We start from the raw sequence: 27,696 nt of genomic DNA on the forward strand, positions 1-27,696 counted from the left end.
CTCCCCAACTGATTTAGGACAGACTCCCTGTACTCTTGATGATCGCCCCTCCCACGTGTCAGGACTGCGCTCTACTTGCCTTCACACACACCATCACCATGGTGACGTTAATGTTTGAAGGAGGTGATACACAGCGACAAGCAGGTGAGTTGACAATATTGCTAGCTAGTATTACACAGTTTGCACATTTGTAGTGTTTACTTCTATTAGGCATTTGAAAATGACCTAATCGGTGTTTTTGCTGTTATTGTAAATCGCGGAAGTGCACACTAAAATCATGCCAGATCGCAATCATGCTGCTGGGTCCGCAAAGTTCATGCCACCCTGTAGTAGAATGCCTCGAGCGATAACTTTAGGCTAAGCTAGCACCAGTTGCCATAAGGCCAATGTCCCCGCATCCACAACAGACTACGTTAAAATATCAACTGATATTTTATTTGGCAGAAATGGAAACTTAGACAGAATCATTGCCTCTAATGATGGAGGTGGTTCAGTGTGTCCGTGAAAATTTCACCAAAACAACCAGGAAGAAGGCTCAGCTTCCGCTGGTTCAGCTGGTTGAGGATGCCAGGGCCACAGATGTCCCTCATCATCTTCTTGCAACCAGTAAGCGAAATTCCTTGCTCAGCACAAAGGCATGACATGACATAACATAGCAGAGGCCATAGCCTGATTTTTGTGGTGAAGAATCCCAAACTTCTGTCTGTGTCTTACAGAGAGCTTTTCAACACTGAAAAGCAACAACCAAATTCAAGCAGAGCCATCAGAGATACATTTCAATGGATTTGAAGTGGGGCAGAATTACAAGCAAGTGTTGGTAAGACACATTTAGATATACGATTTAATTCAGAAATGCAAAAAAAGAAAATGTTCAACTGTTGAAGTTATTAAAAAATATGGTTTAAAGCTAAAGCACCTCAACATTTTTTTCCTTGCAGAAACTCATCAACATATCTTCAGATGTCATGGACATCCATATTATTCCAACTCAAACAAAGTACTTTCAGACAGCATACTCTAAAAAGGTCTTATTTCATGCTATATCCTGATTCCTGGTTATAATCCCAAAATCTTTGAACTTGGGACTCGACACAGTGTATGTCTTAACTAATATTTCTCTATTTTTTCTCTTCCTCAGGATCGCTTGGTTCCAGGACTTTGCTACACATTAAAACTGAGCTTCTTCCCTGATGAGTGGCGGTATTTCTATGATTGCATACGCATTCACTGCAAGGTAATGATTGGTGAACAGTTTTGCCCCTTAATTAAAGGTAGAGCGTGTGACATTTTTAAAAGGCTATATCCAGAATTCATGCAGCCCATCTTTTTCGTGAATATTTGCCATCACTATCAATTTCTAAGCTTAACACAAATGCATATGAGGGTCCTAGCTCTTAAATGCAATTTATTTTATGTTTTTATATGCTTCGGAGGCTGAGATATTTAGGGTTTTATAGGCTGAGGGCACCTTTTCCCAAAAAGGAGAAGTGTTCATTATGACTGGGAAAATTTAGCCTGATTATCATCGACTTTCAAATCTCTTCGAGACTTGGTCTGACCCAAACGCCATGGTTGACCTGCCTCCCTTGGTTTGCTAATGGTTGTTTGCTTCCCAACAAAGTGGGAGGGGTTCCCGATTTTTCGGGAGCTCAGAAGGTACTTGCATTGCTCTAGACCTGACTAGTGGCAATGCTGAAGGTGTTGCATTACCAGGAGGGCACGGCCTGGCTAGGGAAAGTTACACTCTTCGATACATGAAAAAGGTGGATCATCTCTATGTCCACCATTTTGAATGTCCAAACATTTTTAATAATAGTAATAATAATAATTGTATTTGTATAGCACTGTATCATACAAGGGATGCAACTCAAAGTGCTTAACACATGAGAAAAAAAGAACATAATTGTTAGAGGTGGATTTAAAAGGAGGGGAAGAGATTTTTAGCTTTGGTTAGACCAGCAGTAAGTTATTGCAATGCTGGCTCTGGCCACAATCTGACATATTCTACCAAAAGTGTTTTTTTTCCATGGTAATTTTTCACCATCATTTCATTTTCATCATAATGTTATTTTTATTGGTACGCATATTTGAATGGTTCACGGATTATTCACTGTATTTTGGCAGAGTGAAGAAAATTTACTGATTCCCATCCATGCTTACCCCGTGATTGATGATCTGGATATCCCATCACATGTCAGCCTACCTGCCGTCTCTCTGGGACAAAGGTGAGCTTAAAGGACACAGTAAATATCATGCCTGCTTTCTGTTTGTGGAGCCTGGCCTTGCCTTGCCTTCTGTACGCTACAGTCAATTTACATTTCCCTAATTAGTAGTATGAGGGTATTTTGAGACGTGTGTGTGTGTGTGTGTGTGTGTGTGTGTGTGTGTGTGTGTGTGTGTGTGTGTGTGTGTGTGTGTGTGTGTGTGTGTGTGTGAAAGAGAGTGAGAGCTGTTTCAGTGGTTCCAGTACCATTTTCGAGTGTAAAATTAGTGCGTGAATGCATGCATGTGAGGCCTTCAATGATACACACCTACCTGTACACACACACAGACACACACACTTCACACACACACACACACACACACACACACACACACACACACACACACACACACACACACAGACACACACACTTCACACACACATGCATACTTGAGTGTCAAGAAACAGCTGTATCAAAATTAGCTTTTGAAATTATATTTGGGCAAAGCCAAAACACCTCAAACTTGTGATGTGAAGTTTTTTTTTTGCCATTCTCTTGAGTGTGTGGAAGCACAAGGTAAAAGCTGAAGATGAACCTCATGCCATCCCATACTTGGTCTTCTTCAGTGAATGGTGTAACCGCTATGGAATATCATGTGCTAATGTTGTACTTACACCATGAATTACACTAATGTGTATGAGGTCTTTGTGATTGTTTTGTATTTGTGTAGTTATATGCCTGTAAGCTGTCAGACACCTTCATTTCTCTCTGGATTAATAAAAGTACTCTACTCTACTCTACTGTACTGAATTTACTTTAGTGTAACAGCAATGTAATGTCATGTGCTAGTGTTGTACTTATACTATGAATTTACGGACGTTTTCTTTTCCTTTTGACACCACTCTCTGTCCTTCAGTGTGTCTTATGAGATCCCCCTGAGCTGCAGCTGCCCTGTGGACTTTGAGTTTGAGGTGTTCTGCCTTGAGTCCAGCGAGGCTTTCTCCATACAGCCACTTTCAGGTACCACAGTACGTACATACACGAGACAAAAAGAATCGGGCATCAGGAAGTGGTTGAATTTGTTTCACACTGTTTACCGTTTTCACATTTTTGCATACCATTATGACGATTTTCAAGTTGGTGGTCAGGTTTGTCCACTTGCGCTGGTGTTTTTCACACTTATATGTAGGGGGGTTAAAAATAATCTAACTACTGTACTGTGCATACACTATGTTTACCATGCATGTAGTGTGTCTTGCATGCCCGCCTTACTTCACTGTTTATACCTGCAACAGCACAGGTGGAAGAGGTGTGGTGTAAACAGTATCTTGCCTGTGTGTGTGTGTGTGTGTGTGTGTACGCGTGTGTGTGTGTGCGTGTCCGTGTGTGTGTGTGTGTGTGTGTGTGTGTGTGTGTGTGTGTGTGTGTGTGTGTGTGTGTGTGTTCATCGTAGGCGTCATCCCAGCCAGAGATGCATCAGCGGTGGTGGTGACGTACGCGCCTCTCCAGCACGGCTCGGCCCAGGTCACCATTCAGCTGGTCATCTCGCAGTTCAACTCCAGGCCATACGTGTGCACCCTCAGTGGCCGCTGCCTGCCCAAACTGCCACCCAGGTAGGGGGTGTAGATCACAGCCTCCATGACGATAAGATTAGTTCAGATGCAAAACTCCCTAAGTGCCTTTTCAGAGAATAATCTTAATTCATTTTCATTTAATACAAAGCTATTGAAATTGTATATTTTTTATTTTATTTATGTAATATAACTATTTATATGTATTATCAACTACATGAATGTAAACCAAACCAACAACGGGGGTTCTCTAAAAATGTAGAAGTGCAGGTCTTCAGAAATGGAGTTAGAGGTTTTTGCATCTGAACTCTTCAATATTTTCTTAAGGCAGCGATTCGATTATTGAAATACCAGCAGTCTCATTTCCAATCAGTTTTATGACTGCACACATACTGTATGACACAGGTCCATTTCTGATCTGGCATATGTGTTTCTTCTATCTGATAAAACAGTAACGCCGTCTGTGTTTGCAGTAAACTTATGAACAATCAGGGCAAAGCCACCACTAAAGCATCATGTCTACATGCCCTGTGGCTCCTACCTCAGTGCAAACATAGACAGCGATAAAGAACAATGTAAACAATGACAGGGATTGAAACATAATCAGTCTCGAAAGCAAATCTGTAGTGTATGTTATCGAATGGCCCAGATTGTTGTAAATGACACAAGGAAAAAAAATATGCCCAAGTAATTAGTTGGGTTTTATAACAGCGCTACACAAAGCGTGATGTCCTATGAAAAGATGGGTTGGCTGGCTTGTTTGTCGTTGGCTGACTAAAAATAGGTCTCTTGGAACACGAGACCACCATGTACCAGCTGATGTCAAACAAACTCCTTGCATTACTGTCCATTTACAAAGAAACACACCAGTGTCTTGCCTGTCTTTCCTGTGATCTCCCGTCAACATAATTTCGGTTTACATAAAATTGGCATTTGAACAATGTTGGCAGACGAGAAGGCCACTGCTTCCCATGAGAACGGACGGTTCAAACCCTAATGATGGATTATCCTTTATAAAAAGAGAGAGAGATCGAGAGATAGTGATAGAGAAGGGCAGCCAAAAGGGTAAATGTGTTACCCATAGGTTCACAATCAAACGGTATCAAAGTGTTACTGATGCAGAGATACCTAAATATTCCAGACCTGATTTCTTTTCAAAGTAAGTTACTGTGGAGGTGCAAAGTTCAAGAGAGTCCTTGTGCACAAGCCCTCAGCAATGCAGGTGCAGGTGTGAGGCAGGAGAAGGTGAACCATAAACAAAATTCAAAAGACACCGCACACTCCTTACTGTTCTTTTTCCTACTTTACTTTTCGGAGTGAGCAACGCGTTTTGCCCAGTTCATCATCAGGTTCCCGTTCAATGTAATGAACTTTCGGTAACACTTTATAATAATGTTCCTTAGTAAAGACTCAGTAAATAATTAACTAATGATGAATAAAACATTAACAAATGTTTTTATTATTAACTAAGCTTTATTAATGCTTTATAAGATATCTACAAATGATATCTGCAAGATTTTACACACCTTATAACAGAGTATTTTATTCATTTACAAGCAACTTGTAAATGTTTCATAAATATAAAATATTAACAAAGCATTTCCTAGTCATTTACAAGCATTTGTTTACATTTCCTAGTCATTTACAAACGTTTGTTAATGTTTTGTTCATCAATAGTTAATTATTTATTAAGTCTTTATAATGCTTTTTTGCATCCATTATTCTAAAGTGTTACCGAACTTTTTACATTGATCAAGTTTTCCTGCCTTAGACCTGCACCTGGACAACTGAAAGGATGTGCATAAATGCAATATATACTTATTGGCGCTGACGGTTGCAGAGCCTGTGCAACCGTCTGTGCGCGACCACACCCCCCGCGCAGAGGCTCTGCAACCGTCGTCGCGCGCCTCGAAAAAATCCTGACTACGCGACAGACGGTTGCGAAGGTCGCAGAGAAAAGGCGCTGTGATTGGTCGTCTCGCTACTTCCTTGTTCTCCTGGCGGCACAGTTCTCCGGTAGTTTACGAGAGCCAAACTGTCAATATTCTGTGGAATACGAACACTTTCTTTCTAGTCTTTGTAAATAAATGAAGCTACAATGACTGAATTAGTAAGTAACAAACAAACAATACATCAGTTTAGCACTCGCGGCACAATGCCTCCAGTCTGACTACTGTACTGTAGCCTTGTAGCTATGAAGCCAAATGTAGCTAACGACATGAGACCTCGTGCGCAGATCTATAACATCAACAGTGGTTAGCGACCGTCAGCAACAGGCGCCGTTGCTTAACTATAATCTGCCCTTAAGGATGCACCGATACCACTTTTTTGAAAACCGATACAAGTACGAGTACATTAATGTGTGTACTTGCCGATACAGAGTACCGATACCGATACAGATACCTTTTACCACCAAAATACAATGAAAATAAATGCATTGCCTTCTTTTTTTCCATTTATTGTCCATTTCCATGTACATTTAAATGTTAGTAAATGTATGAGGTGGCACTTTTTTTCCATGCTGCTTTCAAGTCCACAGAACATCACAAGATTTTGCATTGTTTTGTGTAATAGCCGTATAGTTCCTGGTATCGGCAAGTGCTTGATGAGTACGAGAACGAGTATAATGAGCAGTATCGGGTGCCGATACCGATACCAGTATCGGTATCGGTGCATCCCTAGTTGTGCACAAGGATTTCCATGTACTTAGTGAGAGGTCCCTTCATAAATTCTTCAGATGTGTGGGCTGCAACTGTTCACAGGTAAATGGAGGTGATATTTTATAGAGGAAGGCAAGGAGATTTATTGATATATCTCCACTTAAACACACAGATAGGGCCAATCGTGGTTCTGTATTTTGGCAGCGCAAACTGCCAAATGGCCAATAAATGTTGAGGAACTGTAAACTGCCTTTGTTGAAAAGATGAATCAAATTATATTTGCTCAAACAGTAATGAGGGAGAAGTTAGTATTTCACTGTTACTTATTGACAGGTCAATATGGTGACTTAAAAAAGCAAAATACAACTTCTGCTTCAAGGCATATTCTGACATATTCTGACACCAAAAGACACATTCTGCTTCAAGGCTAAAGGTCACGTCAACTAAAATTATTACAGTATATAGGTGTTTTATTGCAATTATAATAGAGTTAGAATCCAGGTTTTTTTTTGCATTGTTCTCGAAAAATAATTGTGACTGAAGCCATGACATTTTTTTTAAATGACAAATTAAATCATTGTTTAAAGTTAAAACCTTGTGTGTTGTTGCTGTTCTAGTGAACAGATGAAGCATGACAGAGGGCAGACAACTGGTACGAAAGGCTCCATGTTATCCTTACCCACCACCACGAGGCCAAAACTTCGCGCAGCCCCAATCCAGCTTAAAAACAAGGTAGGTAGCCTATACTACAGCGAATCAGAATTCTGAGAGATCATGTTGGAATTGGAAATGAGATTAGATTCTTTATTGTCCCATGAGGATATTTGTTTTCACGTGAGACAGGTAAGTTCCATCAGGTTCGGGCATTAGTACTGTTACACTGTATTTTAGGGATACATCTGTAAGCACTAATACATACAATGTTAATGCCTGCATAAGTAACTTGTAAGGCATGTACTAAGCAAACACTAAGGCCTACTAGGTCCTTACTAAGGTTACATTGGTAATAAATCCCTTATTGTGCATGAACAAGACATTTGCGAATACATGCCTAACAGATGTTTGATTTTGCTTTGTACATGCCTTACAAGTACTTATACAGGCAAATTGTATGTATTAGTGCTAATAGATGTATCCCTGAAATAAAGTGTTACCGTACTGTTAGATCTTTATGGTTCACATCTCATATACAGTTACATATATATATCTCAATACATGTAAACATCATTTATTCATACTCATAAACATCCTCAGACATACATACACACATATCTATGCATTTACACTCCTCTACATATACGTGTAGACTCCTATACATACATACATACATACATACACTGCTCTAATGACTAAAAATGCGATTGGATGAATGACATGTATCGTACCGTATGTGATGTACACAATACTTCTATTTACGTCATCAACAAATCCTGAGTAGTTCCATTGGTGTGTTTTAAGGCCCTGTCTTGCTTCGAAGACTAGAAAAAAGAAGGAAGAAAAAAAAACACACACATCTTCAAGATCATCTAAATCAGTTCATCTTACTGGAGCGTACAGAGTCATTGTGTGTGATTTGTAGGTGACACTTTACTTGACGCCGGTGTCATAAGCATGTCATTACAGTGTCATAATAGTGTCATGATGCAGTCATAGATAAGTCATAAACATTATGTCCATGTCATAAACATTTTATGACTGTTGGCCTTAAGTGACATTTGGTTATGGCAAAGACAACCCTTTGCCATAACCAAATGTCACTTAATGTTTATGACACATGCGTAACTGTGCCAGGACACTATTTTGACGCTGTAATGACATTGCATATGACACTGGCGTCAAGTAAAGTGTTACCAACAAATCATACACAATGACTGTACAACGCTCCAGTTCAGATGAACTAATTTACATGAGCTTGAAGATGTGTGCCCCCCCTAACACCCCCCCCCTTTCCCGACTTTTTTTATTTGTGACGCGGCATTCAGGAGCAGAAGAAGCCGGAGCCTCCTCCGTGTCAAAAGGCCGTGATAGACGTGAGGACTCCTGCTGGGGCTGCCAAACTGCTCATGAAGCATCAGGACAGACTCAGCATCACCCAGCTTAAAGAAGGTAGCATTCATTTATTTAAAGGTCGCTGGGTAATATTTTTTGAGCGAGCAGAATTAAAGGGACACTGTGGGAGATTTTTAGTTGTTTATTTCCAGAATTCATGCTGCCCATTCACTAATGCTACCTTTTTCATGAATACTTACCACCACCATAACATTCTAAGTATTCATTATGACTGGGGAAATTGCACTTTTCATACATGAAAAGGGGGATCTTCTCCATGGTCCGCCATTTTGAATTTACAAAAATAGCCATTTTTAGCTGCAAAAATGACTCTACTTGGACCATACTAGAAAATATTTGTTTATTACTTAAAAAACTTTCATGTAAAGATCAAATTTGGCAATTGGCAGCCCAGTTTCAATGAGCAGCATAGTTGCAGTACCTTTTTTGACCATTTCCTGCACAGTGTCCCTTTAAAGGTGCACTGTGAAATATTTTTTGAGCGAGCAGAATTAACTACCAGCAGCTGTATTTCCAGACAGTGTTGCCAGAGTGGGCGGGTGCCCGCCCAATTGGGCTACTTGGGATGAGCGTCGGCGGGTAAAAACGGGAAAAAATGGCCATTTGGCGTTTTTTTTCAGCCGTTTTGGGCCCATAGAAGTCAATGTAATTTGTTGAATTTGGGCGGAATTTAGCACATTTTGGCGGTTTTTGAGAACCTTTTGGGCGGATTTTGATCAGACAAATCTGGCAACACCGTTTCCAGAGTTAATACTTACTGCCCATTCGTTGTAACCTTTTTCATGAATTCCTTACCACCATAAAATTCTAAGTATTCATTATGAGTTTTGCAGCTAATTATCACTGCTTCCTTTTTCTCCCCCCCCCCCCCCCCCAGCGATGTCCCACACGAGAGTGGCGCACAGGAGCAGGCAGGTGAAAGAGGCCCTCTTTGAGAAGCAGGTGAAGCAGGACGTCCAAGAGGAGAGAGCCAATCGCCTCCGATGGTGGGTGCACATTTGCCTGGTTAACACCAGACCTAATCACAAGTGAGATCGAAACGATTGTGTAGAACTAAAGGCAGTGTGGGAGTTCCCAGGCTAGGTGCACATGGGACCACAGTCACAATGTTTAGAACTGATAACAATCACTAGCCAGGCCGTGCCCTCCTGGTGACGCAACAGCTTCAGTGTTGCTAGCAGTCAGGTCAAGAGTCAATGCAAGTACTTTCTGAGTTCCCGCAAATACGGCAACTCCTCCCACTTTGTTGTGAAGCAAACAATCATTAGCAAACCTAGGGAGGCCATTTGGGAAATGCCCTTTGGGAAATGTTAATTGTTATGCCAAAGAGATTTGAAAGTCGATGATAATCAGGCTGAACAATCACAGTTTCCAGTGTACTAAAAGGCGCACAGCATCGAAACACTACTTATTATGTTTGAACCCAAATTAAAAAAAAAAAAAAGTATTTGAGTGCTCCATCAAGCTCTGGCATAGACCAGCCTGAATGCTTGAGTGTATAGTCCTGGGCTGAGTTTCCCCAAAACATTTACGTAAGTAGTCCTAAGTAGTAGTACTTAGAGCTAAGTATGAGGTGCCCCCTAGGCCAGTGGTTATTCTCAACTGGAACAGTCTTGGGACCCACCATTTTCCACTGTCATTCGGTCGCGACCCAATTTTTTTTGCGACACTCAAATGGCTGGTTGCACGCTACTATCTCGCATAAACATTCTGATTTTGTGTATGACAACAGATGACACAAGTTCAATTGCCTATCAAAATAAAAGTTGTAAATTGTTGTAGGAAAAGTTGGATGTTTTTTTGTTGTTGTTTTTTAGCGAATCAATGAATTACGATTTTTTTTTTTTTTACACCACGGCTCCGCGACCCACTAATGACGCCTCCGTAACCCACTTTTGGGTCACGGCCCACCTGTTGAGAACCACTGCCCTAGGCAATATACTACATCACTTTTTGAGAAACATAGCCCTGAACTATGAGCAGTTCAGCACCTAAAAGGCATTGAGCACAAGTGTCTCCAGGTATTGCAAGCTACTCTATGTGGTTTCTCCCAGGCACGTGCACAGCATAGTTGCCCACGGTGCCCGAGCAACGGCCCTTTTGCCCACATTGGCTGATATTTCCCTTCCAAGGGAGGGGAAAATAATTTGGCAATTATAATTTCATATTTCAATATCATTTGATTTCTTTATAATTCATAATTTTGATTGAAGTTTTGTACAATAAAGACTTAAGTCAGTCATACAAATTCATCAGACCTGTCGAGAATGGGCACGAGCGATGTGAGGTAGGCCTACGCAACAACTCCGGTGGGGAGGGAGAAGGCACGCGACAGGCGCTTGAGCGCCTATAAGAGACACGAAAGATTTTGAAGATGCCTGGGTGTCGGCTAGAGCCCTACACACAGTCTACATATTAGGGTACAAAATATGCTCACAATCAACCTCTCTATTACAATGTTGAGTTTAGAACTTTTAGTTATCATACATCTGACAGCCAGCCAGCGCCACGTTTAGGTAGCAAAAAACCCCGACAGCCAGCTGTAGATATGCCTCGGAAAAATAGGCTAAGATTTCATGTTTCAACTGATTTGCTTTGCAATTCGTATTTTTGATTGAAGCTTCCTAAATTAAGTTTTCAAATTCAGATTCACCTGCTCCTCGAGAGATAGGCAAAGGGAGGGGCAGCATGTGCGTTGCGGGGGGCACGCGCAGCTCTACATGGGAGGGAGGGGGGAGCAAGCATGCATGCGACCAGGGCAGAGACGCAAAATATGTTGAAGATGTCGTGGGAGTAGAGCGACTGCCCTGGCGGCCTGAGGTGAGCTGGAAACTAGCAGACTACACAGTATTACACTACATGACCACAATTAATGCCTCTTAAAGCCGGAGGTTTAGTGATCCTAAATAATCTGACAGCCGGTGTGCCACGTTCAGATATTGGGGAAAAACGACAGCCAGCTAGCTTGCAGTCATTGTCAACGTTTTACATGGCTCAGGTTGTTTTGTGGAAGGCTAACCCAACTAAGAAACATGCAGATGACATGTCGTTTTATCAAGCAAGAGAGAACTTAAGGGGGTAGGCTAGCTAAAGGAAGCACATCTCTGCAGAGTTGGCTGCGAAAAAAAATGAACAGGTGCAGGTGAGGCAGAGAATCTTTTTCAGGATTGTAGAGGTTTGATCTTGGTGAGACCGCTAGGAAAGTGCTTTTTCTTACGCTGATATATTCTCCGACCCAAAGATACTGTTTCCACTGTCAATGTCCATGTAGGCCTAATTGAAATAAATCCACTCCACATGATAACTGACGTTTACTGTTCTTCTCAAGACATAGGCCTACAAAATGTGCATGAACTAACTAAAATATCTGTAATGAAAATAAAAGGTTATAAAGTCTGCGAGAAGCTCGGAGCTTCAGAGCAACAGATAAGAACTGGTCGCTCCCATGCCACGGTTCTTTGCGATCTGAAATGAAAGCCGGCTCGTCAATTCTTAAAGCGACAGTACACATTTTTAATATAGGCTACAAAAGACCCAACAAATGACCTAAACCTGTGAATTCTTATTGTTTTAGCTTTCCTATATAATATTCATCATTTTAATCATGGAATATGCCTATTAATGAAATTTCAAATTCAAATTAAATGATCATTTCAACCATTTTTTAAACTAGTTCTATTTATTATAACTTAAAGTCTACTTTGGCTGCTACAAGGATTATAAAGATGACAGTGGGTTAATTGATTAAGCATCCTCATATTTAGCCTATTAATCTACTCATCATTTCATTTCATTTAAGATGAGGATGACTCAGAGCCACAGACCTCTGCACATAGGGCAGGTAGGCATAAGACTGATCATCTCTGTGACTGATACAGGTTTAAAAACTATCAAGGCTTTTTCTCATAATTTCATTTAATTTAGGGGCAGCCACATTGGGTTGCCCCTAAATTAAAGGATTGCCCTTTCTTCAGGTTAGAGCAACTGCCCTTTGAGATTCCTGTGCACGTCCCTGGTTTCTCCAACAAACTAACTTACTTATCCAGAGCTCAAAATCCCACAGTGATAAGGCAGAACAAATGTGGGAAGTTGATGATATCACAATGACTTCAAATGAGTTCTGGCCAGTCACTGTAGTTCCCGGCGTCTGCACAGGTGTCAAAAGTAAAAGTAAAAGCAAAGTAAATAGGAGCACGATTTCCTTCCAATACAAATAACTTCTCTGAGTAACCAGTAGACCTGTGCAGTGTTGCCAGATGTGTCTGATCAAATCCGGCCCAAAAGGTTCTCAAAAGCCGCCAAAATCTGCTAAATTCCTCCCAAATTCAACAAATTACATTGACTTTTACGGGTCCAAAACGGCTGAAAAAAACGCCAAATGGCCACATTTTCCCGTTTTTACCCGCAGACGTTTACCCCAAGTAGCCCAATTGGGCAGGCACCCAATCTAGCTACACTGGACCTGTGTGCTTGTCTTGTGATCAGCTACATCTGCACTGATTGGATCAAATTTGTGGTGGGTCCTTGTTAGGTTTTTACATTGACTCTCAATGGGTTTTTAGTGTTTTTCAGTAACAACACAGTCTATCCACCTCATTAGGTACAATGGATTAACTGGTGTAACAGCTATGTAATATCATATGCTAGTGTTGTACTTACACCGCAAATGTACTTTTACTTTTGACATCTCTGCCAATCTGGGTAACCAGCTGTTGTGTGGGGCCGGGGGTACATGACGGCTTTTCACACCTGGTTCCCTCCTTAGGCAAGTTCACCTGGGCAAAGACCCTCTCTCCACAGAGGCCAGGGTGAAGATCCTGGAGCAGAGGACCTCTTCCCATCACGAATACAGGGTCAGTTTGTAGGTGAAGTAATTGAGCTTGAAAGTCCCGCCCCTTAGTTCTGCATTTCACGGGACCTAAGCTGACCATCTAACAACATGGTAGCGAGTAAATATCTTCTGATCTCAGTCATTATATGCACTGGGCTACAAATATGCTGTTGAAGAGGCTAGATAAAGATTATTCATGCAGAAGTATCAATGTTTTGTTCCGAGGCCGTCTGCATGAAAAATGTGAAGAAACACAGCTTTCTAAAAAGTTTGGGGGTTCGTACAAAAATATATATATATATATCAGAAACAACATTTATGGAGCTCGTGACACAACTCAAAGGGGATCGAAATATCATGTAATACCGCCATTGTATATTACATGCTACGATTTTCGGCTAAAAACGCTGTTGAGGTCCCATGAAATCGGGGGAAGTGACGTCACTTTCAAGCTCTATTGTGCATTCATGTGGTCTTCCGAAGTAGATGTTATCCAGTTCCCCCCCTGTAGATTATGGCCATAGGACTCAATAGAATTTCGTTCGAATTGGGCAGGATTTAGTGCCTGCTTTTGAGCATTTATTGGACTGGAAATCAGCAGTCACATCTGGCAACCGTAGTTCTGCCAAGCTACAGACAGCTACCATTTCTGTGACGTCGTCTGCTCTAGATGCAGCTCTGCGATAAGTTCGATCTTTTTTTCTTTTTTGCAGTAATTTATGTGGTCCAAACCTCCTCTGCTTATTAGCCTGCCGGGTCTGTCAATGTTGTGAATGGTACAAGATTGTTTGTTTTGCGTGGTCATTTGTGCGAGCCATGCAGGCAAGACGTTGAGACGTTGGACAGGACATGCCGGGTCCACTTAAGAGCACTTCCTCCCTCCCTCCGACGCGTCCTGTCTTCCATCTGCTTGTGCTCTGCATCTACTCCCTTCATAGTTTATGAGGCGCCAATTCTGCCTTCTTTTCCTCTAAATATGCCAGATGCGTGACTGGATTGGCCATATGGCATACAAGAGATTATGATTTTTGGCCTCATCGCCCTCCTCTGAATGGTATCAGTCCTCAGGCCTCATACCGCTACAGCAGGCCTCTCTTCAGATATTAATAAAGCACTTTTGGCTGTTATGGCGTAAATACCTCACATTAGATGACTAAAAATGTTATCAAAGGCTTTGTTTTCCTACGTCTCGATGGCCATTTGCGGCCCTTAAAGCCGTTTTATCCGGCCCCCAACATAATTTTAATGTTATGCAGCTTCAGATAAGATATGACATATCTCAGAAATTCAATTTGCAATACAAGTAAGCTATATTCAAGTCAAGTCAAGTCAAGTCAAGTTTATTGTCAATTTCTTTACACTGGTCATACAAAGAATTTGAAATTGCGTTTCTTGCTCTCCCATGCAGACATAGACTAATCTAGGTAAGGACATAGACAGTATAGACATAGACAGTACTCATACATGGACATAGACAGTATGGACGTAGACATTGCTCATACAGACATTTAAAGTGCAAGACTGGACAACAGAAGACTTGTAGAGAACATACATTAAGAGGAGGTATTTTGTTGTGCTTTTTCTAAAAGTCCTTTATGGCGTTCTGACATAGTAATAGTAGCAGTTTGTGGAGTATGGCGTGCTCTTATCCAGATAGTTTGTTGGCTTCTTGGGTTTGGGTGCTCTTTAGTCCAAGGTATAGTACTTCCAGGATCAAAAAATGAGAATAAATTCTCTGACTAAGGCACTCCAAATTAAAATGTCTTTATTAATATGACAGGTCCTACATGGACATATTAAAAACAAGGCCTTGTTTTTAATATGTCCATGTAGGACCTGTCATATTAATAAAGACATTTTAATTTGGAGTGCCTTAGTCAGAGAATTTATTCTCATTTTTTGATCCTGATAGTAATAGTAGCATTTGAAGAAATAAATAATTAAAAAAGGTTTTTATTAAATACACCAGCAGCAGTATGTGTGTGTGTGTGTGTGTTTGTATGTGTTTTGTGTGCGTGTGTGTGTGTGTGTGTGTGTGTGTGTGTGTGTGTGTGTGTGTGTGTGTGTGTGTGTGTGTGTGTGTGTGTGTGTGTGTGTGTGTGTTTAGTGCAGGTAGAAAGTGCGGTGTGCGTCTGTGTGTGTGTACCTGTGTATGTGTGTGTGTGTGTGTGTGTATGTGTGTGAGTATGAGTTGTGTGTCAGTGTGTGTATGTTTGGGTTTAGTGCAGAAAGTGCAGTGTGCTTGTGTGTGTGTGTGTGTGTGTGTGTGTGTGTGTGTGTGTGTGTGTGTGTGTGTGTGTGTGTGTGTGTGTGTGTGTGTGTGTGTGTGTGTGTGTGTGTGTGTGTATGTTTTGAGTTAGTGCAGGTTGAAAGTTCAGTCACAGATGTAGTAGTGCAGGTTCAATGGACGTAGAGAAAGTTGGGTCTGTTGTAAAGGTGACTGCCTTCAATGTAGGCCTAAAGTGCAGGGGGAAATCCTGGTTTGTGTACATAGTACGGCCCTTGGAGGAGATTGAAGTCTCCCTTCGTGGTTCTCCGCCCCTGCTGTAACTCTTTTCCCCATAGAGTGCCTTATAGAACCCCCCATATAGAACATTCTAAGGCTACCCTTGAAGCATAATTGGAAAAAACAAGTGAAACAGCTTGTATGATAACAATTGGATATTACAATATACCAATATACTTAAGACACAGACATATTATATATTTTTAGAAAGCTTAGGCCCTGGGGCATCAATTTATGATGGAAGCAATTTGTTTTAAGTCACTTTAAGGTCTGCCATGCTGTGATTCTGTCCTGCTATACAGATCAAGAATGGAGAGTTGACGGACCCGGATGACTTCACCAAGACTCAGACCAACCTCTCAACAAGGCGGGTGGTCCGCAACGCAGGCCAGGTAATGTAGGCAGGGTGGTACTAACCTGATTATCATCGACTTTAAAATCTCTCCGAGACTTGGTCTGACCAAGAGCAATAACAATGAACAGTTCCCAAACGGTATGGTTGACCCGCGTCCCTTGGTTTGCTAATTTTTTTTTTTGCTTCCCGACAAAGTGGGAGGGTTTCCCGTTTTTTTTCTGGAGCTCAGAAACGATATTTGTATTGCTCTTGGCCTGACTAGAAGCAACGCTGAAGGTGTTGCTTCCCTAGGAGGGCACAGCCTGGGCAGGCAGGTTCTATTATCAGTGGCATCCTACCTAGTGTACATTTAGCTGGCACTGAGGCAAAATCACAACTCTATAACTGCTAGACAGACATAAGCATGGGTTCCACGAGGGGGGTAAGGTGTTACAGATTCTAAGGGCCGAACAGCTCTGACTTGCCCCTGGAAGGATGCTGATACAGTAACATAATTTGTCATTTTTGGGGCCCAAAATTGTAATCTTTCATAAGGCCCAACATTTTTATCAGCGCCCCTGGACTTTGGACTCAATCTATACAGGATACTGGAATTTGTGAATGAGGTCATCTCCACAACAATATGTATTTGGTTGTATGTACTGTTAGTGATGTGCATTGGCACTGCCCTCACGATTCGATTCGATTACGATTTAGGAGGTTTCGATTCGATTCGATGCAATTTTACAATGCATTGCAATGCATTACATTTCTACTGAAAGCAAAGCAAATGTTTCAGCAGTCATGATGAGGCAATACAAGTAGTCAGATACTATCCACGGAAGTAATTGAAACTTGAAAAAATTGCCGCATCGATTATAGAACTTGCCGCATTGAATTGAATTGTCCATGCCCCGCATTGCATTGCATTGCCAAATCGATTATTGTTGACGGCACTATGTACTGTTGTGTTCATGTAAATATCATGTTTCTCTTCTTCTTTCTCAGGTGCCAGACTGTGTTCCCAATTTCCAAATCTTCTTTGGAAGCCATCTTGAGATCAGGCACCGGGCACTCAGGACCTTCCAGCAGGCAGCTCGAAAGGTACGGGAGGTCGCCCCCCCTCCACACACACACACACACACACACACACACACACACACACACACACACACACACACACACACTCACACACACACACACACACACACACACACACACACACACACACACACACACACACACACTCACACCCACACCCACACCCACACCCACACCCACACACACTCACACCCACACCCACACCCACACCCACACACACACACTCACAAACACACACACACACACACACACACACACACACACACACACACACACACACACACACAGGGCACTCAGGACCTTCCAGCAGGCGCGCACACACACACACACACACACACACACACACACACACACACACACACAGATACACACGCGCACACATGCACAAACCACCACCACTTTTGTCCCTGCTCAATTCAGCAGGTCCCTTTGTGAAACTGACTTGGTATATCAAAAATATTTTTCCCAGTGCAGATGTACATTCAGTATTCCTTTACGTAAATGTACACTGTGCAGGAAATGGTCAAAAAAGGTACTGCAACTACTGTATGCTGCTCATTGAAACTGGGCTGCCTATTGCCAAATTTGATATTTTCATGAGTTTACTAAGTAATAAACTAATATTTTTAGTATGGCCCAAGTACAGTAATTTTTGCAGCTAAAAATTGCTATTTCTGGAAATTCAAAATGGCGGACCATGGAGAAGATCACCCTTTACATGTATGAAAAGTGCATTGTACTTTGAATTTGATGGTGGTGGTAAGTATTCATGAAAAAGGTAACATTTGTGAATGGGTAGCAAGGATTCTGGAAATAAACAACTAAAAATCTTACACAGTGTACCTTTAAGTTGCAGTCAATTTGTAAGTCTGTTTACAGTAGGTAAATTGTGATGATATACACTGACTGTACACTGTTTGTGTTTTTACAGTATTTCTGTGTTTCATGATTGTGCGTTGTGCGTCTTGTTTTCAGATTGCCCTGCGTTGTCGCATGAACAGACGCCTTGCCCTTCTCAGGCAGTCATCAGGGAATGAAGACAATTTGCTCATAGCAACCGACAATCTGAATGGTATGAACAAAAAAAAAAATGCAAAGTGCTGTAAAAAATTTAAAAATAAAATTGTATATAGGTTCTTTTAAAAAAATGTACGGTATGAAGCAACAGGAGTGTAATTTTTTTTAATGTTTTATGCTTGTATCTGTCTCAGAGGTGGAGGATGAACCTGGTTCAGAAGAGAAGGTGACATCAGACGGTCATGTGGACCAGCCAGCAGAACAGCTGGAGACCACAGATGAGCAGGTGGGAGTAACGGAAGCTAGGGACACACGGCAGGCGAAATGAGCGAAGTGAATAGACGCGAAATTCAGTGTTCCATTCTGACAGCTCAACCGTCATCAGGTCCTTGCGGGCCGGCCAATCAAATGGAATGGAACAGTCTTGGTCTTGATTTGATTGGACAATGCAGGCAAAATTTGCTCCTCATTTGCATGATATTAAACTTCACTTCGCTCCTGTTCGCTTAGCTTCGCTTCGCTTAGCTAAATGTCCCTACCGTAAGCATACTCTAGCCAGTTTTCATCAACTAGCTATTCCTCGACAGCTGTCTTTAAAATCATACATATTTACAGTTGAGGACGATATTATTAGCCCCCCTCCTAAAATTAGACATATCTCTTCATGATCATTTTCAATATATGTATGTTATTCTGGAAACGAATACACCATGGAGATAGTATCCAATAAGTTAAATTTGGACTTTTCCGTTTTCACAATGAGTTTAAACAAAAAAGTGTAAAAATGGCAAGGACAAAATTATTAGCCCCCTTATCATTAATAGTCAATACAGTGCAATTTATGAACAAAAATTGACACCAGGCACTTTGATTAGTTGTTAACTATGTTGGCATATGTCCTACCAAGGATTTTGGCCCATTTTTTCATTGCAAATAGTTAAGCTGGTCCAAATTGCATGGATGTTGAGGATGGACATTCATTTTCAGCACTCTTCAAATACTATCTGAAGGATTGAGGTCTGAACCACTCCAAGACCATGGTTTTAGTATCCTTGAAGAACATTTGAACTATTTTGGATGCAAGTTTTGGGTTATTATCTTATTGAAAGGTCCAGTGAAGAGCTTAGCTCCCTCTATGAGCATATTTTTGCAGGTCACTTTCCACATTCTATCATAATTTTCAGTTTTTATGGTGCCGTACACCCAAACAAGGTTTCCTGTGGCTGAGGCTGCCACAGAATGATGCATCCACCTCCATGTTTAATTGTGGAACCATCTTATAACGATTCAAGGCCTATCCCTTTCTTCACCTGACAAATGCAGAATTCATGCATCAAAGCAGGTGCAATTGAATATCATCAGATGAAAGCAGAGACGGTCAAAACTCCTTTTTGACTTTCAAATGTTCACAGGCAAAGCTCAATAACACTCTGATATGCACTGCCTTTAGTAAAGGGGTTCTTCTGTGATGATGGCCCCAAAGCCCAATATGATGACAAGCCCTAAGAACTGTCTTTCTTGGAAGGGAAAAACCTCCAGGTGAGGCCAGGTCAATAACAATCATCTAGGCAGGTGTCCAATGCTTCTTTGGTCTAATGAGGCCAAGCAGTTTCCACAGTTACACACAGTGGTGGGGCATCACGTTTAGTCTGTTATTCAGCCTCAGACACAGGGAGTCTGGGTCTGAATCTGGATTGCTGGGTCTTCCAACAACATTGTAACCCAAAGTATACATTTAGATTAGTTCAGAGGTTCTACAAGGACACTAAAACCATGATATTGGAATCACCCGCTCATAGTCCAGTCCTCAATCCCACTGAGAGTCTGTGGTTAATGTCTATGCTCAGCATCCATGCGATTTGGACCAGCTAGAACACTTTGCAGTGAAGAAATGGGCCAAAATCCCTAGTGGGGCATGTGCCAACCTAGGTAGCAACTTATCAGAGCCTGTTGTCAGTTTTGGTTCATAAATGGCGCCATATTAACTATTAATGATCAGGGGGCTAATAATTTTGTCCTTGTCATTTTTGTCCTTTTTTGTTTAAACTCATTGAAACAATAGAAAAAGCCAAATTCAACTCATTGAACATTATCTCCATCAGTGTATTTGTTTCCAGAATAACAGAAACGGTTAATAATGGTCATTCTTACTGAGAAATCAAGAGAAATGTCTAATTTCAGGAGGGGGGCTAATAATATCGTCCTCAACTGTATATAGACTGTGCATGTAAAAGTTCTGTAGGCCTACACATACTGTAAATATTTTTGTGGATTTGCATGTGGGAAAAAAAAAATCTTTCAATTATTTCTGCCTTTGTCTCGCAGGGTGTATGTGGACCACTTTCTGAAGAACTTTCAGGAGCTGATGTGTCAACAAAAGACCTTTCTGGTGGACCTAAGGTACAGTATAATGCCTACATACAGTATAATGCCTACATCAGTGACCATTGCGGCATTACGGCTGTCAGTGGCCTATTTCGCAAGATAGCCAACTTGGTCAGACTGACCTGGTCTCCGAATGTTGTGAAGGGTCACAGGAAGCATAGCACTAATCATCCAACAAATTGATTGAAGGTATAGTAGGTTATTTCAAAAAGTCAGAGAATGCGCGCACATCAGTTGCACAGATTTTGGACCAAACACAAGACAACTGAAAGACAACTAAAGGTCTACAACACTGTTTGATGCTCCCGGACTATGTATGGTAAAAAAGCCGCACTCCCGGATCAATTTCTTGCAGTTTTAGTACTGGGTTAGCATGGCAGACAGACAGACGTTTCGGCCTAAGCCTTCTTCAGCGTCTTTACAGAGGACGTAGGCAGGGTGGTTTTTAAAAAGACCAGTCATGACGTCAGCTAATTGCCACGTAAGCCGTGGGAAAATAAAATATATACATGTGAACCATAAAGAAAAAACAATGAATGAATGATGCTCCCGGACTCTCAGTCCTTCATCACAGTGTAACGTCCATTACATTTTTGGGAGCATCAAACAGTGTTGCGGACCTTCATTTTCCTAATAGTAGGTTACTTACCAGCATACAATTCTCAAAACGCCATGTGCAAGCCCACACAATTTCCTTTCATTTCTGGCAGTTTTTTTGTCCCTCCATTTCATTTTCTCTCTATCAATCTGATTTACTCAATACTCGTGGCAAGTTAAAATGTCGTGTCAAAGTGAAATACGTGAGTGAATATGTACTCGAAGCTAAAGTAAAATTACACGTTAAAAATACAAAATTACTCCTTAAAAACTACTTCATCACAGTAACTACAATGGATGTATTTAGTTACTCTTCACTCCTGATGAAGTCTTACACCAGTCAATAACGCTCTGTAGAAATAAGCACACGTGGAGGAGTGGCGTGATGTTGCCCAGTATTACCACAGTGATCTCGGTGCTCATCTCATCTGTGTGGGGTCTGGTAAGGCCTGTGTACACAACTCAGACAACTATCTTTAGCTCGGCATGTTTATGAAATTCCTCTTTTTTTCTTTTCTTTTTTTTTCTAACGTTCCCATCGATAACAGCCATAAATACTCGTATCCCGCCAAGTTCAAGGTCCCCGGTTTTAATGGCCGTAACATAAACACAATTCATTTTAAAGAGCTGTCTTCCGTCTGGGTCTCTTGCTGGGCCATGGCAATGCTCTCCGTCTCTCAGCTAACACGGAGAGAGAGAGAGAGAGGGGAACAGACAGCCACCTGAAGCACATCCTATCGGCAGCCAGTGTTGCCAGATTGCGCAGTTTCCCGCCCAATTAGGCTGCTTAGGATGGGCGTTTGGGGATAGAAATTGGTTGTGATAGGCCACCGCTCATCTGTTTAGAAGGTGCAGGATTCAGTAGAAATCTCTGTATAAAAAGAAGGCAATCCGCACACTTCAGGTCTATTTTTGTGCAAAGAAGCTTTACTTGACTTGCAAGCTTTCGGTCCTTAGACCTTCATCAGGCAGAGTCTGGTGGACAGAGGGATAGAAATTGGTAAAATGGGCATTTGGGCATGGTTTTCTGCAACTTTGTGGCTATTAGAAATCATTATCAATAGAATTCAGTTTGAATTGGGTGGGTTTTAGTGGTTTCAGGTGGGTTTTTTAGCATTTTTTGGGCTGGAAATCATTCTCATCTGGCAACCCTGTCTGCAGCACGAGCAGGAATGGCTGGATGTTTTTTTTCTCGTTTTTCTTCTTCTTCAGCTCAGCCGATCCACTGTCCCTGTAATAAAACTGAGTAAACATGTTGTAAAATGCAAGTATGTTGTGAAAGTTGATTGCTGGGACATAGCATGAGAGATGCTTTATTTTGCTGACATGACACGGGAGTACTGTCACTTTTGAGTTGATTCACTTGCTGTTGTGAAATGGCCCCCAAATCAGTGAAGTGGCTCTTTACTGAAGTTTGAGGCATTTTGGGACTAACAGTTCTCTGCTGTTGGTAGCATCATGTGCAGTAAGCTCGTGATTTGTCTTGTCTTTATTTGTTTTTGGTGTTACTCTTGATGATGTATGAGACACTAGTAATGTTTTATTGTTGGAATATTTAATTGATATATTTTTTTCAAATAGGGTTGTCTCTAAAACAACAGCCCAGTTTCAAACTAAGCCCTAGCCAAGAAAGGCAGTGTTGAAAAAGAGGGACTGTAGATAGTAGAGGTGCTCCGATCACCATTTTTTGGGTCCGATCACCGATACCGATCACCAAAAATCTTTATCTGCCGATTACCGATCATTGCCGATCACAAAAATGATTTCCTATTTTTTTTAATAGCCTATTAATTATCCTTATTGAATACCATTTCTGCCCATAAACCAATCAATCTTAATTTGCACATGTCTATTATTAGGCTATTATTATTATTATTATTATTATTATTATTATTATTATTATTATTATTATTATTATTATCTTTCAGACTAGTGTTGGTAATACAGTCTACAGTATTAATCAATGTATAAGTTATTGCATAGAATAACTAAACTATTTAAGATTGAATTGAAACTGAAACATTACATCAAATAGTCTTCCACATACGAGAAAAAAACAACCTGTCGCTTTAAATGAGCAGCCTCGTGAGGAGAGCCCCTCCCCTCTCTGTCACCGTCCACAGTTGCAGTGCTCCACTACCGTTCTGAATCTCTCTCTCAAGTTTTCACCACATCTGTCGCCGTTTGGTGTTTCACCGACTATCAAACTAATCGACTGACTGCCAATTACAACTTTGAAAACAATAATTGACATGTTTGTGCTGACAACGTGAAGTTGTCGCGTGCCGACCAAGGCAACTACACAGGTTATAACGTAACATGGCTCACTGGCGAGTACTCAATCGCAAATTACATTGTCACTCAGGTAAACGGCGCATGGATCGGAAAATCAGATCATTGTTGATGCAGATATGGTTATGAATGGTGGAAATGAAGGGGGGGATGGCGAAAAGTTATAGACAAGCAAAGATGCCTTCTTTTGGTGCAGTTGCAGCTGTGCAGAGCCAGCGCCTACATGCAGCGCCAGGTGTAAAGGCAAATGGTTGCGTGAGGAATTTAATATCTCTCGATCGGTTTTTTGATCGGCATGTTTTTCCGATCACCGATCAGGCTATTTTTGGCCATTATCGGCCGGTCATGATCGGCAGCCGAGCAATCGGAGCACCTCTAGTAGATAGATAGATAGATAGATAGATAGATAGATAGATAGATAGATAGATAGATAGATAGATAGATAGAGAAAGAAAGAGAGAAAGAGAGAAAGAGAGAAAGAAAGAATACAATAGAGTATTATGGGACACCTAAGTCACGCCCTTCTACTTCCGATCCATGGGGCTGTAGCTCTCAAAATTTTGAATGGGAGTCAATGGAGCGAGTCAGGCTGGGCATGTGCTGCGGATTTCACATATGATAGCAGTGAATTTTAAAGGTTTGGATTTGCGTTCTAAGACCACCCATCATGCAAGAAAGGTTATTTTAGCTTTTGTTGTAATCTCTAACTGTATTAGAGACTACACCGTGTGCCTCACGTATTTAAGTTTTTTGGGGGGGGCTTTTCAGCCTTTATTGTTTTTTGTGAGACAAGATAGTGAAGGAGAGACAGGAAGTGAGCTGGGGGAGAGAGATGGGGAAGGACCGACAAGGGACCCGGACCGGGAATCAAACCCGGGTCGGCCGTGTGGTAATCGTGTGCCCTACCATATCACCCACGGTAGGGTCACGCCTCACGTATTTGACGTGAACTGAGACTGAGGGTGCACAGCCAGCCCTACCGCTGCACCGCTCATTGAGAGTAAATAGAATGGAGGCCAAATCAACGCTATTTGCCATTCAACGCTTTGAAGCCAGATTTGGGAACATTCCACCTTACATTCCACCTTAGCAACGCCAACGCTTGGCTTCAACAATGAAATAGAATTTTGGCCTCCATTCTATTTACTCTCAATGGTACCGCTGCACCGCGGCTGAAGTGGCTACACGTCAGACACGCAACTTCTGTTGTGTAGTCCAAATAATTACATATTTTTGCACACACACACAACTCAAAAATCGCTTGCCAAGTGAAGTCGACAAGCACACCATTGGTTATGGTTATCATTAATTCTGAGGTACAGCATATGTGCGATCGAGGGGGGAATGCGAGGCGGATCGGAAAATAGCTTTGATCAGCCCATTACAGCCCAGTCCAAAGTGTTGGCTTTCACAGCCCCATGAGCTGACTGGGAACAAAACAACATGTTAAATCCATTTGAAATACAACTGAGTACGGAGCTTGTATTATTCCTTCAGGAAGATGTCGGGTCCCGCTCGCCCATGTGCCCCGCCCCCGGCCCCGCCCCATGTCCTCCAGAGCCTAACTCTGAGGAGGAGAAGGAGAAGGAGAGGAAGGCCCGCGAGGAGAAGAAGAGGAGGAGGAGAGAGGAGAGGAAGAGACGCCAGCAGAGGAGAGAGTGGAGGAAGAAGAGGGAGGAGGAGGAGCGAGAGGAGAAGGCTGAGAAGGAGATGGAGCAGGCGGTGGCTGAGATAGTCCATCTGTCCTTCAGGGCGCCCGGTGCTCTTGCCAAGCCGCCACCTGCGCATCCACTCAGGATATTTGTAAGACAACAGTCAGCATCAAAGCACCACTGTGCGATTATACACAGGGAGGGCTCTAAATTAACGGTAACACTTTATTTTAGGGATACATCTATTAGCACTAATACATACAATGTTCCATCCTGTATAAGTAACTTGTAAGGCATGTACAAAGCAAAATCAAACATTTGTTAAGCATGTATTCGCAAATGTCTTGTTCATGCACAATAAGGGACCTAGTAGGCCTTAGCATTTGCTTAGTACATGCCTTACAAGTTACTTATACAGGCATTAGCATTGCATGTATTAGTGCTAATAGATGTATCCCTAAAATAAAGTGTTACCAAATTAACTTGTCTTAACTTGTTCAACACCAGCCAAAATAGCTCGTAGATGTTAGTCTCACTAGCCAAACACTCACTCACTAATGGGTCAAAGTGGCTAGTAGTATAAGTTGGTCTGTTCAACCAGCCACACTGAAATTTCACCAGCACTCGGCCAGTTGGCCGGTGTTAATTTGGAGCCCTGATTATACTTATGTAGGCTGCAGAGTTATTGTATCAAACTGAGGAATCGTGATATGCGGTCATGATACTGTATCGTGGAGCAATAAAGCAGTATCATGATATGTATGCCCTTTCCAATTTCTGTTACCCTTCAGTCCACAAAACAACAACCACATGATGTGATGTGATTGTGCTTGCAAGTTTCAAAGCACTATCATTGTTTTTTAACTTTTTCAAAATTATTAGTATCCTCTTGTAACCTGTTCTACCTCTACACGGCCATAGTTTTTATTTATATAATATTATTTTATAACATTGACAAATGTGAACAAAGCAAATAAATTAATTTAAAAGATTTTTTTTTAAATTGTGGGGTATATCAAGCTGTTGGTCAAAGATCATGATGCAAACCAAATCGTGAGTTGAGTGTATCGTTACAGCGCTATCGTAAAGCATATTTGTGAATCAATTTGTGATGCTGGACTCTCATTTTGTCATGCTGCACCACAGAATGATCTATCTATGTAATTGGGAAGGCTGTATTCATAATCATTTTTATTCATTTCCATTCATTGAATTCATCTAATTTCTCCCTGTAGAACCCGTGCCCTGGTCTGCACGCGTACAGGCCAAACCTCAGCTACATGGAGTGCGATCTGGAGTACCACCTCTGCCCCCTCCCCAAGTACACGGTGACCAAGAGCGACATCGCCGGAGTCCACACAGTGGGAACGCAGAAGAGGTTTCTGGACAGAGCGGTAAAGGCCTCTCGTCTCTCCCACTCGTACACAGTTGTAAATCACCTCCTGTGGGCCTGTAAAACAGGCAATAAAATCTCTAGAGTAGCGCACATGGTGACAGTATGGTTAGTTTTGTGGCTTGTGTTGCGCCCAAGCTTGTCAGTTTACCCAAGTTAATATAATTTACCCATCATTAAGTAGTAAATAAGTTAAGTTTAGTTTAAAATTAAGTAGTATGAGAGGTAAAGTCTCTGGAATTTTAAGCACCTCAGTCTGTCACCTCAATTCCACTCCGTCTCTGTCTAAACTTCCCTTCAGTCGGATTTATTGCATTGCTCAGTGTTGATTGTGTCTTTGTAGAATTACTTGAGGAGATTTCTTTCATTGCATTTGTACAGTAGTTCAGTATAATGTAGCGTAACTGTGGTGTTGTTTGTGTTGATCCCAGACTATCATTGGCGGGGTGATGACCTGGAACAAGTTGTCCAACACGGCCCTGTCCATCCTGACCAGCAGCCAAACCCTCACCACCAGCTGGGCCCCGCACATGTACGACCGGTTCATTATAATGATAAACGGTAACACTATGGCCAGTGCTATAGGCATGTCATTACAGTGTCATAACAGTGTCATGGCACAGTGATGCACGTGTCATAAACATTATGTCCATGTCATAAACATTTTATGACTGTTGGCCTTAAGTAACATTTGGTTATGGCAAAGACAACCCAAGGTTGTTTATGACTGTACATTATGGCACTGTAATGACATGGCTATGACACCGGCGTCAAGTAAAGTGTTACCTGATAAACTTTATTCAACAGACTCAGGGTCCAAGTTAATCCACATAAGACATACTATAGACCATTTGGAAAAATAATATGTATTACAGTAAAACGGGACAAAAATGTGAAAATAATTATTACATTTGTTGTTGATTCCATGTTTGATCTATTTTGTCTTTTCTTTTTTTAATTATTATTATTACATTTGTGTACGTTAGGTCCGATGCCTTGAACCCTGTGCTGTTACCGGAGGCCCCGCCCCCTCTGCGTGACCTACCTCATGACATGAGGCAGGAGGTCCAGCACAGACAGTAA

The 27,696-nt window shown here is 41.6% G+C and overlaps 1 protein-coding gene across 1 annotated transcript; it reads left to right on the top strand.

The window, feature by feature from the left end:
- Positions 1-102: 102 nt before the first annotated feature.
- On the top strand, positions 103-27,696 carry cfap221 (cilia and flagella associated protein 221). The gene is made up of 21 exons (XM_063211934.1): positions 103-144; positions 445-606; positions 717-817; positions 939-1,025; positions 1,139-1,234; positions 2,125-2,225; positions 3,121-3,224; positions 3,658-3,817; positions 7,053-7,167; positions 8,418-8,541; positions 9,383-9,491; positions 13,271-13,358; positions 16,145-16,234; positions 17,185-17,280; positions 18,253-18,349; positions 18,489-18,580; positions 20,620-20,694; positions 25,066-25,371; positions 26,456-26,614; positions 27,045-27,145; positions 27,600-27,696. Exons 2-21 carry the CDS (start codon positions 477-479, stop codon positions 27,694-27,696), a joined length of 2,328 nt encoding a protein of 775 aa, XP_063068004.1. The 5' UTR covers positions 103-144; positions 445-476.

The sequence above is a fragment of the Engraulis encrasicolus genome, chromosome 12 (genome assembly GCF_034702125.1).
Source record: "Engraulis encrasicolus isolate BLACKSEA-1 chromosome 12, IST_EnEncr_1.0, whole genome shotgun sequence".
NCBI classification, from domain to species: Eukaryota; Metazoa; Chordata; class Actinopteri; order Clupeiformes; family Engraulidae; genus Engraulis; species Engraulis encrasicolus.